Genomic DNA, 19,397 nt, shown 5'->3' with positions numbered 1-19,397 from the left:
ATATTTGCACTTATTTATGACAGTAAATGTGACTTTTTATTACTCGCTGTATAGATCATGATCTATAACCTGACATCAATTAAGGCTGAGGCAGCTGTTAAAGTTTTTAACAATTTTTGAGAAAAATCTGCAATAAATTTCCAATTATGCATTGGCATAAAAAAGTGCAGGGATTTATTGATTTTGTGTGAATTTCCACGATAATTGTGAAGAAACTGGAGGGACTGATTGATGTAATTTGGCAGTAAACAGATAAAAACTGCATTGATTTGACTTATAAAAAAGTTATTTAAGCACACTTGATGTTTAGTCTAGAATCTAGAGGGCCACATAAAAAGCTACGGTGGGCCAGATTTGGCCCACGGGCCTTCTATTTGACACACGTGCTCTAGAATATGTCATACAGATTATTTCATCGTCCGTCTCATGACGGAAAACAAGGTCACATGCTTAGCGATTGGTATGAGATAATTATTTTTGCATACCGTTTTTCTAGCAACAAGGTTCTTTGCATTATGAAACTTTGCTACTCCTTCAAAACAAGCCACATACTTGAAATGTTTTTATTGTCGTGTCATAAACTGAGGCTGAAATTGAGCCCAGGGTGTCTCAGAGTCTGATATTGAGCTGAATTTGCTGGGACATTCACTCCTTCGAGGATTGGCAGCTGTCCTAAACGTTCCCCACTTGTCATTAATGTAGAATGATGAACTTTAAATTGTTTGTAAATGGGCTTTTAACACTTCCCATATTGATCGCTAGGCAGAGTTGCTTCTCCGGGGTCATTGCTGATGTCGTTCCACCTTAGCATTATGTTTGCAGACACATCAATGCTCCTGATTTACAGAGGTGGTCACAGTGACAATGATTAGTTAATCAAATGCATTCGAGTAGATTGATTAGAAGCACCGGTCTGATATTCTCCCTCCTAGATCGTATTGAAAGAGCAGATCCTAGCTTGTTTCTCCTCTCTGTGTTACTAGGGAGAGGGAAATATGTGGGTAAGAAAGAGTGAGGAGTAAACACAATCAGCAGAAGATAAAAGTGCATGAATGTAGATGGGCGGAAGGTAAATACAGCAACCAAGATTGAAAAAGATGGCGGAGGAAAAAATGACAAGAGGCGAGAACGGGCAGCTGACTGAAAGCAGGAGATGGAAGTGAAGAGAAAGTGTGCTGAAATTGCGTTACCAATGCTCACTGCTGGCTATATCCAGAAGTGTGTGTGTGTGCGCCCGTGCGGGGGCGTGAGGGTGTGTGTGTGTGTGTGCTACACCCCAGTTAGCTGCACTGGTGCTGTTTTCCATCACTCAACAAGCTCTGTCACTCAGCTGGTGACACACACAGACACATCTGCACAATCTAAAAGCTTTTGTCACATAGGGTAGATCTTACACGTAAGCAATTCTTCGTCCCGTTTCATCCATGTGACACACATTATGCCCTCTGAACTGCAACCACGCTGGCATACACAGGTAAAGAATACTCATGCATATCAACACTGCGTTTCACACAATGTACTGGATAATACACTGCAAAAGATAAATAAATGGGAATGTCTGGTAATTAATTGAATACTTTGTAGAGTTGTCTCAATACTAATGGTTCAAACTAAAAAAAATACTCGATACCATAGTAACATGTCTTGAGGCTTCTTTCTAGTTAAGAGTAAAACATATGACATTTTAACCTCTTTGATTAAGGCAAATCCAATAAGTAGGGGATAATCTAGCTCTCATTTATAAAATATACTGTCAAATTTCAATTATCAGGACAAAACAGGAGGAGGGAAGGAAGATGCAATTCATTCAAAATGCTTCTGCTAGTCCTCGCAAACACACTTGCAAATCTGACATGTGGAGAAATTATTGGTTTCCTTAGACCAGCAAAGATTATTTAATCACATTTTAGCAATTTATCTTAGCCATATCTCTCATCAGCCGAAATGTGTCACCAACAACACGTTTACAAGCCAGCTTTGCGTACCGTGACTCTGCAATACTTTTGCGCTATCTGAAAAATCCCAACGGTTTCTGAAAGAGGAGACGTTGCACTTTCCAACCAGTGTCGGGTTATTACGGTAATTTCACTCCCGCCGTAGCAGGAAGTGATATTAATCTGATGAAACACTCTTTTAATAGACTGTACGTTGTAAATAACTGCTCCTGTTATGGAGAAATGGGCAAAAATATTTACTTACAGGCCATTTTAAAGAACTTCATACAATTAAAATAAGCAAAAATATCCAAGCGGAGATTTAAAATTTAGAGCTCACAGGATTAAACATAAAATCATTCTTAGACAATGACATTTTGGTCTGCTCAGTTCTGCATATGAGCTGTTTTTGGGACTCTTGTCATTTCAAATTTATATAAGACGCTGCTGACCAACTCAACGTTTAAACTCCCACGTGAAAATGGCTACAAACTGGTGCTCAGTTATACAACCGTACGTCTTTGAAAAGCAGAAGTGGAGTCTCCTGCACAAGCATCAAGAATGCAGCAAGTGGTTTCTGGATAGTAAAATCGACAACAAAACAGTCGTCTTTTCCAGCAGCCATTGTACAGTGTATACAGCGGTAAAATCAACTGACCAAACACGCTAGAGTTCCGCTTGGGTTGCTAGGCAACAGGGCTGGGCTCGGCTGGGGTTGCTAGGTAACGGCGCAGCGGCCGTCGAATGTGATTTAACAACATGGGGAAATTTGAAATGGCTTACTTTCTACCAAAATATTAACAGGTTACGTTTGACATTATTTTCTTTACCTTTGTTCCTTCATTTTCCTGATAAAACACTTTAAATTCCTTCACAAATAAACCTGCATTTCCTTTAAAGGCAGCAAACATAGTCCAGTAATTCTTGCCCACTCAAACTGGTACCTAAACACATGCAGAGGCTCGAAAGGCAAGCATCCACAGGGACACAAACACCTCAAGCACACACACTTGGGTGATTGTGGAAGGTCACGCTGCGGTCTGACGCCTGATGCGTGACGGCGGTGTTCAGGGAAAGAGTAGCTAATCAAATAAAACCCCGTCAACAAACACAAAAACTCACACACGCTCCAATTTAAAGCAGGTGTTTTTAGAGGTGAATCTTATTTGTCACTAAGCAGGAGAGCATTCTGAGCGTTACGAATCTCGTTTAGGCTGCGGCTGTGAGAGTGACAGCCAGCCTCGGGTTCGGGATTAGCTGGTTAAATTTAATGCCCACCTGTGTCGGAGCAGAAAATCCAAGAATATTTTCAAATTCAAGGAACACACACAGCTGGATTTTTCTTCTTTTTCCACCTTCTACTCTTTCAGTCGTACACTTTCCCCCTCGAGTTTTTAACAGAAGAAATCAAAGCTCTATGAGCATTTGTGCATCCGTGAAATGTTCTGGGCAATTCCGCGATCACAAACTCAAAGTCTAAGCTGATTTGAGCCATGAAGGAGCCGGATTGATGCTCACATTGTTACCACATAGCTCAAAATAACTTTTTTTTTTTTGGATAAAGTAATTGGATTTACGGTTCTTTATGAATGCTTTTTCTGGTTTCACTGAGCCAGTGACTTTAACAGCCATCATAAATACAAATCTTGAGTGTCTATTCAGAAAGAAAGAAGTTGGCAGCACTTCAAGAGACGATTCAGTCTCTGGATGAGTTTAATGAGAGGAAAAAATGTAAAATCAGCAGAAAACTTTCATTTATTTTATTTAGTTTTGTAAACAAAGGCTCAGACGGATAAAAAAAATGCCCACAGACTGTTCTCTTCTATTAGCAATTACCAAGTTTGGACCTTATTAGCTTTGCTTTTTAGCTTGAAGTAACGTTTTAGTAACTACAGGTTGTCAAAAAACTCACTGTAGGCGGACAAATAGAGTTCAAACTACTGAGTAAAACACAAACTGATTATGAGTAGAAAAGTGGAATAAAAACAGCCATGGCATAACTTGGTCACATAAAACTTGCTAGTTATTTTTAGCTACATGCTCGTACACAATTGAAAAGGGAAAACTGTTGGAGTTAAACAGTTGAGTTAGAAATATGTGTCTGGAATTAGGTTGAAAATGCAGCACAAAAACAAAGAGCGGTGCTCAATCTCAGCAGACGTAATGCGCTCTGTACGGGTGTTTGTGCATATCTGAGCTAAATTTGGGCGTGCATTCATCCTCACCCCCATCTCTGGTGTATGTGTGTTTCCTGGCTAACCTGCAAACCGGACTCTTTCCTCCACTAGAGCAAATCCGCCTTATGCACCAGCTTCTTCATTGCTGCACTATTGATCCCTTGACTGCACATACGTGGTGCATGAAGAGTGTGTGCGTGTGTGGAGGCATGTGTGGGGGTGTGTGTGTGCGAGGGGGGGGTGCAGGCGTGTGTGTGTGTGTGTGTGTGTGTGTGGGAGGGGGTGTGCCACTCTGTTACACAGCGCTGCTTCTTTGGCTGTCCTTCACACCTTCCGCTCAAACCAACTCCAATCGACCGTGGATATTTTTTTTAGCCTCAGTAATTCCTCGTCCTGCTGCTGCTTTATGTGTGTGTTCTTCAGTCACACCCAATATCATGAGTCTGAACGTACAGAGCAGGGTTATAGTAGCTTTGGGTTTCTCATGATAGGTTGGTTTTATTTAATTTTGACTTTTTATTTGTCAATTTCAATTAGTTTTAGGGTATATTTGGTAGTTTTAATTAGTTATTATTAGTTAAATATTGTTTAATTTTAGTTTAGTTTTTATTAAATACAGCTCAAGAAAAAACATAAGCTGCCACATCACTGAACCCCATTGAAAACCCAATATGGATTTTTGAACTCTTCCTGAGTTAAAACATTAGTGTTATTTCTAAATGAATATGAATCTTGCTGAAAAGTCCCTTTTAAGTTAGTTTGCCTTATATTAAGTGTACAATGATATTTGCACTAGAAACTAGACCAAAAATGCTTGGTAAGATTTTGTGTTTTTGCAGTGTTCAGCTTCCATCAGGAACCACCACAAGTGACACCATCGTCCATGCAGGAAAGCAGGCGCTTGTTGTTTTTGATGATTTATTCATGAGTTGGTAGACAAAGACAACATGCAGCAGCCGTCTGACTGGGTGACAGTAATTCAGTGTTTGCCACAGACGCACAGAGAGTTAGGAGAAGGGAAGCGGAGGGAGACAGCGGTGGGGACAAATGAAGGAGATATGGAGATGAATGAAGGTGAGGAGAGAATGAAAACAACTGGAGTGATAATAAGAGTCTCCCCCTGAAAATCAAGGAGTGTTTTTGTAAAAATACAAGGAGGGAATACTCAGCGTCTCAGTAGAGATTTGCCATCGTTGTCAAGGTTATTTCACTGGATTAAATAACTCTGAAATCAAGTCTAAACAAATTTGACCTAAATAAAGTGGCCTGACTTCCTGGTTCTCTAGGAACCCATAAGCTGATTTTTCTTTAGCGTTCCAACTGATTAGAAAAAGTTGTAAATCGGTTATCTGGTGCAAGTTTTGTTCTAAAAGACTGCGCTTTTTGGCAGCAAACATTTCAGGTGGAGCTAATGTGAAACTCTCTTCTAAAGGGGAAAAGCTGCTTGCCAGCAGGTGTTTAAATTAGCTAATCAACCACAACTGTGTTAGATTAGCTAATACTAGCGGTAACTAATCTGCCACCGATTTACTAGTTTAGCTAACAGCAGCAGTAGCTAATTTAACACAGCTGTGTGAGATTAGCTAATAGCAGTGGTAGCTAATCTATCACAACAATCACTTATCAATAATCACAAAATAAACATCAAGCCTAAAAACATAAAACTGTAACGGACTTAATGTTCTGTTCTTTGTGTGGAAAACGTTTGAGTGTTTTTTTGATGTTGAATCCTGAAACATAAAGTGGCGTTGTTGTCAGTTGCTATGCCAACAAGTCTGATGTAGCGCAACTGACACAGAGAACGAGAAAATAAGTGGTTTTGACTTGTTATTTAGCAGTTTTTCTGCGTTATTTTTCCATTTGCTGTGAAGCTGCACTAACGTATTAATACCTACATCTCCAGGTTTCATTTTGTGTTTTTTATATTGTGATTCAGAGGGTGCGTAATAATGCGATGCCATTAAAAGATTCATTTATTGTAGAGGTCCTGACATATTTTTACCAGTTGTTAGATCTGAGGCCGTTTCTACATCCTGGTTACCATCAAACTGTTTCTACAGGCTGACGTCTGGGCCGGCGGATCCCTGAGCAACTCCTAATCTTTTCATTTTTTATGTTCTGTGCAGCGTTGGGAACCATAATAGCAACAAAGGGGCCACTTCAACATTAGGTGGGTGATCAGAAAGTGCTGACTGGTGTACAGCTCCAACGTTAGGCTTTTAGCTATAATTACAACAACTCCAAACAAGCAAGGAGGGTTAACAGCTTATTGATCGAGTGCACCCAATACTTTGCCATTAATGTACCTTTTTGTTCATTGCGGGCTAAATAAAAGCAGGTTTTAACATTAAAAGGAAGGACATCAGAGGAGAATATTGGTCATTTTATCACGGTTTTCCACATATAATCTCATTCAGTGTGAAAAATATAGACATCTAGAAGTCCAATCCTTCCCGGTAATTAAGAATAAGATCACCTGAAAGCCAAACGCAGGTGAATAAATCGTGGGTTTCTTTTGTACCCAATCTTTTTGAAGCCTTGAGTGCAAACACATCCTCCAAGATGCCAGCTTCCAATCAGTGCTGCAGTTTAATTATTGCCTGCAGGCACTGGATTGGAAGTAAGGAGAAAGACACAAAGGTGAGCTCTGGCAGTCCCTATCCAGCTGGATAAAAATAGTTCACAGAAGAGCAGAGAGAGAAGAAAGACAACCACTTGATATTCTACTTTCAGAGCCTACTTGTATTACCAGTATGTGTGTGGATTTTCTTACTGTAGGATTGAATGAAGAGTGTATTTCACATCTGCTGCACGTCTAATAAAAGAAGACTGAGTTGAAAAGTCAGTGGTACTGACTAATTTCCACCTATAGGCATAACACATCTCTGTTTATACATCTACATACATTTATACAAGTATCTATATACATTTATCCATCTACACGCTTCACATGCATATTAGCATTCAGTTGCTAATATGAAGGAGTTCAGTTGAAAAGATGCTTGAGTGACTAGTGGAGGTCAACGATCAAGAAGCTATACTATTGAGTAAAGAAGAAAAATGCCACATGAATTACTAAAGGGGGGAAATAAACTCATTTCAGCTTCAGTAAAGGGAATCTGAACCAGAAGGTTTTTGCTTCCGACTGTGGGTCAATGGAGGTTAGTCTTATTGAATGGTAATACTTTACTGTGGGTGTGGGAATGAAATCTGTTTAAACTGGCACTTTAGTCACAATATTGCAATTAAAATACTTCGTTAAAGACAAAAATTTGTCTCGTTATAACAAGTTGCAGCAGATGAAAAATTATAGTTGTATTTGGGTGTTTTCACACCACAATCCAGTAGATTTGGTTTGATTTGGGGGGGAAAATCTCAACATTTGTTACATTTTCAGATAAAACAAACCCTTTGAAAAACCTGTTCCCTAACTCACCCGTGGTGGCGTTGCACCAAGAACCACTGAAGGAAATGACACAAAAACCTCTGAAGAAGACACTGAGCACAACTTCCTTCTTTGTGAAATGGAAAACAAAGATGGAGTGGGGTCAGATTTTAGCGGTTGTGGGATTTCTTTTTTTTTTCCGTTGGCAAACGATCACCAGACATTTCTGCCGCTTGTGCTAGACTGTTGAGTTTATTTTGGTTGTATTTACCCAGAATGCCCTGTGCTATCATCTGCTTCCTGCTTTTGGAGCGGTCTCTGGTCTGCTTGGCGTTCACATATAAATTCAAACTGCACCAGAGTTCACGTCAACTGAACTGAGACAGATTTTTAGGCAGAGTTTGCTTCTTTTTTAAAAATTTTTTAGTTAAAAACAACAATGCTGGTTGTAGATTCAAATCTTAATGCTTGGTGTTGTCATAAAAGCTCAAAGATGTCTACATGTGTTTGATTCAGGATGAATATTAGTGCCATGCCTAAACTCAGCCAAGAAATGAACAAACCGAATTATGTGCTGACTGATCTGAAGCTTGTAGAGATCATACAGAACAGAAAACGCTGCACAAGCTGCTCGATGTAGCAGATAACATCACACACGCTCTTCAACAGGGCTGGGCAGTTCTGATCCTCAGGGTCCAATATTGTGTCGATGTTAGTTGCCTCCCTGCTTGAACACATCTGATTTAAATGTACGGCTCATTGACATGCTGCTGCAGAACTCAGTGGCGTGCAGAGCAGCTAATTCAACCATCTACATCGGGGGTGTAGAGCAGAAACGCATTAAAAACATGAAGGCTTCAAGATCTCGAGGAACACATTTCCCCAACTACGCAACACAAACCCATTGAAAACTTCAATTAAAGTTTTCATCTGCTGTGATAAAGACAAGTACACAAGTTGGTGTAAACAAATGCTTCCTGTTGTTTATTTAAAGGAGACCTAATAAGCAAAATTCACAATTTTCACGATTTTATACTTCCACTTGGGTTTCTACTGCTTTTAAAAACAACCCAAGCAATTAAAAAAAGCAAACACCCAGCCATTTTTTGTCAATAGGTTAATCTTTTTTTGGTGTCTGGAAAATTAGCCATTTCAAAAACCTCCCAATTATTGAGTCGCGATCGATGGGCACTGTGCTGTTACCTAGCAACCCAAGCTGAGCTCCAGCATGTTCAGTCAGCTGGTTTTACTGCTGCATGCACTGTACAATGGCTGCTGGAAAAGAGAAAAGTATTTTGTTGCTAACTTACCAACTAGAACCCACTTGCTGCATTCTTGTTGGTTGTGCCTCTGCTTCTCAAAGATGTAAATTTGTATAATTATTGGATTTAAAGTGACAAATCAGCTCACTCTGGAAATAGTTCAAATCAGGCAGAACTGACCAGACTAAAATCTCATTACGTGAGAACAATTTTGGGCAAAAAATGTTCTGCATAGCCTGTAGGCCTATCCTGAACTGTTTAAGGAATCATAATAGGTCACATTTAATTTTTACCTTTGGTTTTGGATTAACTAGAACAATCATATTTCTCATGTTTAGCATAGCAGCACTGAACCAGTAACAAATTGTGTTATATTCTGTAACACTGAACCCCATAAAACCCTCGGTTAAGAAAAAATCCATTCATTAATGATATAAATACACAGCCTGCATTATCAATCATTACTACTATGTGACCAACTCTGTGTTACGTAATGACTGTCTTACTTCATTTTCCTCGATCTGTTTGCTCACCTGCAGTTGTACAACCTTATTGAGTGACGACAGATGAGCTCCCCTGCAAGATTAAGGTAAATATGACACTGCTGCCATAACAGCAAAAATAAGGAGTGTCATTATAAGGGCCTGAACTGATTTAAGGAAAAAACACAATCTTCTTAAACAGGACATGCTTAACTATATTTCTCAAAATGTCATGATTTCTTTAACCCTCATCAAGATCAGATGAGGGTTAAAGCACAGCCGCAGATCTACTTACTGAAGTAAGTATCTCTGATGTTATTTTAATCCAGTCTTTCTCAGACTGTGGTCATGCGAGGTAGTGCATGAGATGAGCTCAAAGTGTGACGCTATAGTTAGCTTACCAAAGGATAATAATGGATAAATGGCCGGGTCACTAAAACGAAGATAGCGGTGGAAAATTTCTCAGGCTGAGTTGCAGAACTTATGGTTTTGAGCACTATTGCCACAGGCATGCAGATCTAGATCTCCGGCTGTGCTGAATGCAATATGATTGTGATGAGGCGGTGAGCAGCGCTGCGCCCCACGCTGACTAACTGCATTTTAACATCTAAAATAAAATTATTTATGTTGGACTATCTACTGGCTGAAAGGAAATATTTTTGCCAGTGCAACTCAAGTCTATTTCTTTTATCATGTTTTGTGCACACAACACAGAAAACGTTTTTGATACTCATGTGTTTTCTATCATATAAATAACTCTACTAGGCTTGTTCATAGTTTTTTTGTGGCCAGTCACATTTACAAAACAGCGCCACTCTTCACATTAGGAGGAACAAAAGCAATGGGTTCAGAGATTAATCTTTTTGTTTCAGGTTGTTTATAGTAAGATGTTCTGTTATTGCAAGGGCAATTTCAAGTTAGGTGGTCTATGAGTGTTTGTTAAATATGGTAAGTGGTCCTGAAAAAGTTTGAGGAATACTGTTTTAATCAATAACACTAAGGTTATTGATTAAAATGTGATGTTTGGAGGAAGTTAAGGAATAAACTGTTAATGGTTTGCCCCTCTTGAATGTGAAAACAGTCTTTTTGTGTGTACTTCATCTCATGTACACGTTCTGATGCACGATCGCATCGTGTCTCGATAGTACAGCAGGTCTCTGCTTCAGGGGCAGGAAGAGCAGAAATTGCACACTCCAAGAAGGAAAAAAAGGGGAAAGAGAAAAGCATGGCTGTCAGCATGTTCCCCGCTGCACCAAAGATTAAACAGCTTTCAGCACGTCAGCATGCACTTGGACTAACAAGTCTCTCCTTCTCTGTCTCTCCTCTGCACTGACACACACAATCTAACACACACGGGGAATGTCCTCAAACATCTCCTTGACACGGGGGCTCTTCAGCGGAGTGAGAACAGCTGATAAGGAGGAGAAGGATGAAGGGCAAGCGAACAACAACGCGTATCGCTGCCAGCACATGAAGAACCGTTTGTCCTCTTACAGTCTTTCTACTTGAAATTTTGTCCCACTTGAACGTTTCAGATCATGAAACTAACATTAATATCAAACAAAGGCAACCTGAAAAATACACAAAGCAGTGATTAGCTATGCTAGCTGACCTGGCCTTACATGGAATCAAATCATGAATGAACTGTGGTTAGCTAAAGAGGAAATATTATGCAAAATTTACATTATGCACATTTTTATACTTCTATTTGGTTCTCAAATGCTTCTAAGAGCAACCTAAGAGCTTAAAACAAAAACCCTAGCCAGCTTTTGGTAAAGCATTTCTAGAAAATTAGTTAGTTCAGAAACCTGCAGAATGTAGCCTCACAAATCAGCAGGCACTCCCCCTTACCTAGCAACCCAAACGAAGCCCAGCCCGTCACCTAGCAACCCAAGCAGAACTCCAGCACATTTGGTCAGCTGGTCATACAATGGCTTCTGGAAAACTCTATTTTGTTGTTGACTTACCACCCAGAAACCACTTGCTTCACTCTTGTTGGCTGTGAAGGAGGCTCTATTAATGCTTTTCAAATATATATTGTTGCATAATTGCGCATCAGCTTTCAGCCATTTTCAGGAGCGAGTGTAAACGTTGAGTTATGGGGAGTGGCTAGCAGCAGTGGCTTATTTGGATTTAAAGTGACAAGAAGCCCTAAAGCAACTCAAAATAGGTAGAACTGATCAGAAAAAAATTTCATTATCTATCAATGATTTTGTGCAAAAAAAAAGTAATGAACATATTTTATATATCCCATAGAGCTATACTAACCTGTGCAAAAAGCAAAATAAGTCCGCTTTAAATATTTTGTTCAGTTTCACAAACCAAATAAACTAGCTACTGAAAAAACACAATTTCGTGTTTCCATCAAATAAGAAATCCAATTAAAATCAAACGTAAATAAGTTTATTAACATGAGAAATTAAAAAACATGCAGCGCCATGATCCTCCAACCACTTCCTGTCGTCGTCTTCTTTGTGGTTTGCGCCAGTAGGAACGTCCGGTTGTCTAACATGTGACTCGTGTGATGTGGAAAATTGTAGTTGACCTCATTGTAGTTTTACATAATAAACCAAAAAACCCACCTGAACCTAGCGCCAAAACATTTTAGCAAAAAACAAGTTGTTTTTTTTAAATGCCATTTTTCCATTGAATTTACTTTCTAAGTTGTGCACTTATTTGGTAAATGGAAACACAGCTATAGATAAACAAGAAAGAAAGATTGATCTGTGTGAAGAGTGGAAACAAATGACGGAGATATCAGGTTTTTCTGTCAGTTGACACACTTGCGTATTGCCCATATTCTAGCTCCACACAGAACAACAAGAAACACACACACACAGAAACTCAAACTGCTGGGAGCAGAACTAATCCTTTTTTCCTTCACAGGTCATAGAAACGCTCTGAATTTACCAGAAATGACCCAAAAATTTCTACCTTCACTGCCCTGATAGCACTCTAATTATACATATACATACAATCGCTTTACATACCAGCTGTAGCCTAACGAGCAGTCAATTAAAAGAAAACAGTGAGCTTAGATTTCATTTTGATGTCATTTCTTTCCATCCAGTGACATTGATGGTTGACTTTCGCTTACCTTTACTCCCGTTTTCTGTCAAAATATTGGGGCGTCTTTTACCAGTGCTGATCTAATGTAAGACACAAGCTAGACATAGCTAGAAATAAATACCAGCAGCAGTGTCTGTACTTGTGAAGCTAACAGGACAAAACCAACATTTACCACGTCAGAAGCCTGTTTAAAGCAAACCGAGGTCAATGCGTTGGGATTTTTATGCCACTGTGCTTGACTGATGCAAAAAAGCATCTGTGAGCAACATGAATGATGATGAGGACTTCCCCATGAGGAATCAGGTTGACCTTCCTTTTGTCACACATCATCAATTCATAATGCATCACAGGCAGCAGCTCTTTTTGCTTCATTCTAGTTTACTGCTGCAATATGTATGAAGCTAAATCTCTGCCAACTGAGAGTGTACTCCTCTTTGTGTCAGTTGGAAGCCAGATTTCATAATTAGCACTAAGTTTAGGAACGTTAAGGTAAAAAATCCTGACATGGATTTGTGTTAAATATGTTGACAGAGCTAAATTAAGATACTCATGCTAATATGTTAGGCGTAAAACCCACACAAAGACTCTCTGACAGATCATCAGTAAAGAAGTTGTATAAATTAGCTAATCACCAACCGCTAGTGTTCAGACAATCACTTATTAATAATTACGAATTATAAATAAAGCCTGAAAACCTAAAACTGTAACAGACTGATTGTTATGTGTTGTAGTTTTTATGTCCTGTTCTTTGTTGATTCTCCTTATAAGACTTGAATGTAATTTCTACTCTGCCAGCTAGTGGGGCTGTTGTCAGTCGGTTGCCATGGCAACCTATGTGTGTGGAGTAAGGCCAACACCGAGTAAAAAGAAAAAAAAAAGATTATACAAGTGGTTTTGAGTTGTTTTTCACTTTTTTGTGTGTGTGTGTGTGTGTTATTTTCTCTTTGTTGTGGCGCACTGCATCCGCTGTAACTTCTGCAACTTCAATAAATGACCAAAACTGGACTGGACTTGTTTCTTTGTAGAGCACCAAAATATTCATAACAGTTACCATGTAAGATAAATATAAAAAAAAAAAAAAACACAAATGTCTCCTACAGTGGCGATTTTGTAAAATTAATTTAGTTGTCCAGTAAAAAAGAGAAATTCATTTAATCCTTTCTTGTATCTTGACAGAAACCAAACTGTCTATAGATTTTTATCTAGAGAGAACACAGGTATGAATATTCTCAGCTTTAAATAAGTCACATTGTGTAGAAATCTGATAAGAAATTAACTTTTTTGTGCAGATTCCTGTTCATTCGACTTTGGAATAGCTTTGTTTTGAGCACCACTAGCTCTAGCGGCTAATAGGCGCTATGCTATCCAGTAACATGGATGGTCCAGAACTCTTGTGGTTAACTTATGCTGCCACTCTTTTTAGAAAAAAGTAGCTTTTCTCTTCAGCACTTCCATACAACTCATAACTATTCAGTGGTTTTCTAACTACTGCCACAAACCTTTAATATATGCTAACATGCTAACAGAGGAGGAACTCTGCTTTTATTTATTGTTGACGTCTTTCCACTTTGTCATTGTGTTAAAACACACTTATATGACCCAGACTTGCTTTTCTATTGGTGGTCACACTTACTGATTATTAATTAATCGAGTGGATCTGATTAACATCTCCTGGATGTTACATAGGCTAACTAGACATCGTGGACATTGGTTGGAACGTTGAGCAATCAGCAGGCAAGATGATATTAATACTGTACATAAAGGGCTTAAGAGTTCAGATTATTTATTTAATTACACTTCAACAAGCCAAATAAGATAACTTTTCTCGAAAACCACATCCTATGATCACTATTTGGTGTAAAAATAACACCATCAATTCGACTCCGATCATAACAAAGTGCGATGTTTGACAGGAAAGCAAAATGAAGGCACTTTTCTTCCTCACCAGCCCATCTAACGTCCATTATAACACCGCACAGGGTGAAGCTACAGCCCCCATCACAAAAGGTTTGCTGTAAGTAAGTAGCATCTCCTGGATGGTACTTAGGCTAACTAGAAATAGTGGACATTGGTTGGAACATTGAGTTATCAGCAGGCGAGAGCATCAAGAAATGTTTATTTCTACACAGTGACTGTTGAGATTGGGGAGTTTGTAAAATTGCAATGTTTATATTTGCCTCTTCACATAATAGCCGTCGTGTTTGTGAGTCAGTGGTGTCACTGCAGGAAACACACAAACAAATCATCGTTTTTCCTGTAATGTTGACAGAGGGAGCACAGCCACAGCCTTTGTTATTTTTTCTTTTACAGATTTATGAAAGTTTAATATCTGAGTCAGGTTCTTTCATATTTGTGATTCGATGGAAAATGTTTCTAAAAATCAAGTGACATTATTCAGCTGAGTTATATCCCCTAATGCTAAAATGTAGCTGCCACCATGCAGCATAAAAACCACAAAAATGTATGTTTCAAGAATTTAAATCAGAATTTTAATTAAAACTGGCGATGTTTAGCTTGGTGTTTCCAACTCCAACTTCATTTTTGTTTTTGTCAGCTGGCTGGTTGCTGCTGTGAAAGTGTAAACGGTTAAACGGTAATGCCTGGTCAAACTGACACACTTCTGGATTATATCGACTGAATCTTTGTCCCAATTGTTCAGTTTTATTGCTGAAATTTTATATTATTTGTACCTTAGAGTTGCTGTGTCTTTCCACTTTGTCAGCATCCTTTTCTTTCTTCTTCTCCTCTTTCTTCTTGTCACGCTCCTTCTGCAGACGAGAAAGAAAATATTACTCCCCAAAAAATTAGAAAAGAAGTCCAAAGTCAAGATGGGAAAACATAACTTGATATTTAAGATCCCAAACCTAAAAAAAAAATGTAGTTTGGAAATATAAAAATTTTATGTTTTCTACCTTGAATTTAAAATTTTATTCCAGGACGTACAACCCTTACTACTCTTTGAACGGCCCAAAACACTACTTTTACACCTCTACACCTGTAGGTGGCGCTAAACAAGGAGTATGGGACATAAAGCCTCCATGTGAGGTTAGCAGTAATTAAGAAATGCAAAAGAAAGGTGAACAACAAAAACGTGAGCAGCTGCTGTGGAACGTTTAGTGCAGTTCTGCAAACAAGAACATGAAATCTGCCATTGTTGATATATATGACATGTTTGGGGTCATAGGTCAAGCTAAAAGTCAAGCTAATGTGTCAGCATTTTTACAAAATGGCAAAATTTTCAGTCTGTTTCCCCTAAAAACAAGACATGTGGAAATGGGACACAAAAGGTTGCAAACGCTCCTGTTTTAGAAAAAAATAAAAATAAAAATTCCTGTGTGGGCGGAGCCTGAATGGTGGTGAATAAAAATGCACTTCTTAGGTTATTAGTAATATTGTTATTCTTAGGCTGTAATGTGAAATTCACTCTAAAATTACACTCTATGTTTATATATCACACAAAATTCAATTAAAGTTTGTGGTTGTTTGTTTATCTGGATCACCGTTAGCCGTTGCAACGGCTACTTTTAACTTTGGTCCAAATCATAAAACCACTTTTACTGCAGTTACTGTAAAAACAGTTACACACGCTTAATATAACATTAGTAACGCAACATATTAATTTATTTAAAAATGTCCAATTATAACACTTTAGATAATAAAATAAATAGGATTTGCTACATTAAAATATATATATAAAAAAAGGAAGTTTAATGTTTTCATTCCTCTAAAAAAGACACTTTTGTCCAGCGTTGCTGTTGCATTATGGAGAGTAAAACAACCTTTTAAAGCATGTGTTACATTTATATTTTAAATGTGATTATACAAATAGACATTGAATAGCATAGTTATAATATGACAAAATGTAAAAAAAAGTTAAAGAAATATTAATACTGTACATAAAGGGCTTAGGAGATCAAATTATTTATTTAATTACACTTTGGAAAAGCTAATTACACTGAAGCTACAGCCCCCACCACAAAGGTTTGCTGTACGTCACATCTAGGACTAGATGTGCATCCCTAATGTGATATTAGTGCACTAAGTGTGCAGATTTAACACGCAGACATCATCCAGCAGGACAAAGCTGACGTACTTTTTCAGGTTAATGCTTCTCTGTGCTGTGTTATGTGCAAATGAGGCTGTGTTGATTGCCAACAGGGTTTAGGTAATGGTTGCCAGAAAGGCTGCAGTTTAGCGAGCGTAGCCTATAATCTTGTCATTATAGCGACAGTAACTCTCAGATGCCTCCGCTCTCCACTTGCTGCTTAGTTGTTGGTATTTATTTATGTGGAGAGGCTGATATTTCTTCTGGGATCTTGACGAGCAGAGGAATGTATGGATCAATATTTAAGAGGATGGAAATCAAACCAAACAAGGGAATCTGCTTTGACTACAGCAAACTTATTATTATTAACCTTAAATTATGCTTTTTGTACCTCAACCTTTTTAATAAAAGCAATTTAGATAAATCTAATGTGATGAAATTTAAAATGTATTTGCCTCTTTCCAAAAAATGTTCTGCTTTTGTTTTTTGTTTTTTGTCTGAATTGAATGCTTCAGATTAAAGAAATATTGGATTTTATTTTATTTTGACATTTATACAGGTTGTCTAATTGAGATGCAAGATTTGATTTACAAGAGACATATGCTTACATAAAAATAAAACAAACAAAATTAAATCATAAATATTATATCTATAACTATTACAGAGAATCCTAATTAATACAAAATTAAGTTCTTAAATGATGCTCTTTGTATCTTAAACATCCTGGCCTTGTTTTAAAAAAGTAATTTGAATTGATTTGAGATGATTTCTACAAATCCGGAAGGGATTTTCCACCAAATAAAGCAAATTATTATTTAAAAACATCATTTTGTGTTGACTGATTAATGATCTTAACTGACTGGCATCATCACGGTTTTGTAAACATCTATTAGAGAGTGTGAACATATTATCTCCAAACCTCTGTGCCCCGCTCCAGGTCTCTGACTCCATTACCTGGGAGCTAATGATGCTAGCATTACCCAATTTGTTTGTGCAGCATTAGATGGCCATTACACTCCTATCTGATCGCCTCTAATAAAACAGAAAACTGCAGCGGCGTTCACTCCTTCACAAATAATGCTGACTAACACCTCAACGCTTACGTTTTCAATCAGTTTCTGTCTATTTAGCCAGCAGAACTCAGGAAAACTGACCATGTGAATATGACTAAATAAAAGTATCAGCAGACTTTAAAAAGTAAGAATGGGATCAGGAATTTGTGAAAGGAATTATCAACACAATTGATATATGAAACAACTTATGGTCTAAAACACAATTCTTAAAAAACTTATGAAACAATATTTTAGCAGTAGGGGTCAGAAGGACAAGAGCAGAACTCTAAATCTCCTCGCAGTCTAACGCTGCAACACAGCAAGGCAAAATAAACGTTTTTGCAGGATAAAGAAGAAACCCACACCTCTGATCTGGTCTTGTCAGCCTGGGAGGAAGGCGAGGTGGAAGGAGCAGCCGCTTCAGCTTTCTGCTGAAAGACAGAAAATCGGTCGTTAGACATGAAGACGAGAAAAAGAAAAAAAAGACAGAACATTTAGACGAGCATGGAAAAGGGCATGGTGACAAGAGAAAAGTGGAGCAGAGAGAGCAGAAAGTTAATTAGGAGTAAAGGAGGATTTGCTTCTTGTACACAGTAGTGAATCTTAAGTCATCAAAGTTACGGAGGCTTTATTAGCCGCTGCTGACCTCTGGGAAAGACTGAGCATGGCTGGACCTTTGTTCTGGTTGTTTCACCAAGCAGTGGATTTCTGAATTCATAACTGAATTTTAAAGCTCTTTTAGATCAGCGATTCTCAAACTTTTCCAGGCCGAGGATAATTTACCTCATTTTACAAACAGACCAGAAATTTCCCCCGCAATAACATAGTATCTTAATATACAACCTGAAATGAGTTGTTAAAATGCAGTTAGTCAGTGTGGGGCACAGTGCTGTTCACCTTTCAACCCTAACCCTTAACCCTAACCCATAACACCTAAAGTAAAAAAATTAATGTAGATGTCAGCATGTCTACTAGAGGCATTTTGAGTCATCTACAGATTCTGAGAATATGGATTCTAAGTTTTCCAATGATGGAAAACACATGGAAAGCAAAAAAGTTCTTTACTGCAAGTGTTATGTGCACTAATAACATTTTAGGGATATTTGTAATTTAGAAGCATAATAAAAGAAAACAGACTTGAGTTGCTTTGGCAAAAATATTTCTTTCAGCCAGATAGCGCAACATAAATAATTTTATTTTAGTTGATAAAATGCAGTTAGTCAGCGGGGGGCGCAGCTCTGTTCGCCACCTCCTCAACATCATATCGCATTCACCACAGCCACAGAGATCTGCATGTCTGCAGCATGCTACATATTGTTATAATGTTCAAAAACATGTTTTGCAACTCACTCTGAGAAACTAGTATTTTCAGGTTTTCTTTTTAGTAATCCCATCTAAAACCATTTACCCGTTGTTATGTTTAAACACAATCGTTTGGTAAGCTAACTGTAGCGTTGCACTTTGAGCTCACATCACAGCAAATAAACGTATGTTTACATGCAGTACCTCATGGACCACTAGGGGGTGCACACGGACCACAGTTTGCAAGTACACAGAGGCAAATCATACCCACATTTTTTGGTCCTGCACAAAAATCGAGGATGATCTGGAAAAGTCGATTTGGGGTCTTAAACTCCAACAACCTGCCATGTTGTTATTGCTTGGAGCCATTCCTGAGGCACTGGAGATCAGTGACAAATACTTATTAAATATTTTCAGTAATACAGACAAAAAAAAATTGGTCACTCAAAAATGACTTCATCTTGATCCACTGATGCTACAGGACTGGTTGGATCTGATGGAGGAAACCCACAAAATGGAAACATTCACACTGAAACTGGAATCTGAACTTTACTAGAAGAAGATGGTGGAAATGGATTAGATTTCACGAGAACAATCAGTGAAGTACAGTAGTTCTCTTAGTCTTTGAAATGATTTATGCTGCTTCAAAAATTGGAAATTAAATCTGAATGTTGCTTCATACCTGTAAC

General features: G+C 38.2%; 1 protein-coding gene across 5 annotated transcripts in view; it reads right to left on the bottom strand.

Annotated features, from left to right (window-relative positions):
* LOC102238269 (stromal membrane-associated protein 1) overlaps window positions 1-19,397 on the bottom strand; it is an 85,145-nt gene that overhangs the window by 40,162 nt on the left and 25,586 nt on the right. For 3 of the 5 annotated variants that reach the window (XM_023327850.1, XM_023327851.1, XM_023327853.1), the window contains exons 5-6: window positions 17,772-17,837; window positions 15,000-15,077 (exon numbers count right to left, since the gene is read on the bottom strand). In XM_023327850.1, coding sequence (XP_023183618.1) covers window positions 15,000-15,077; window positions 17,772-17,837 — 144 coding nt within the window. The remainder of the gene's footprint in view (window positions 1-14,999; window positions 15,078-17,771; window positions 17,838-19,397) is intronic. The other 2 variants (XM_023327852.1, XM_014469422.2) reach the window with 1 other exon arrangement.

Source organism: Xiphophorus maculatus, chromosome 22 (assembly GCF_002775205.1).
Source record: "Xiphophorus maculatus strain JP 163 A chromosome 22, X_maculatus-5.0-male, whole genome shotgun sequence".
NCBI classification, from domain to species: domain Eukaryota; kingdom Metazoa; phylum Chordata; class Actinopteri; order Cyprinodontiformes; family Poeciliidae; genus Xiphophorus; species Xiphophorus maculatus.
This window is presented reverse-complemented; position numbering and strand designations above follow the sequence as displayed.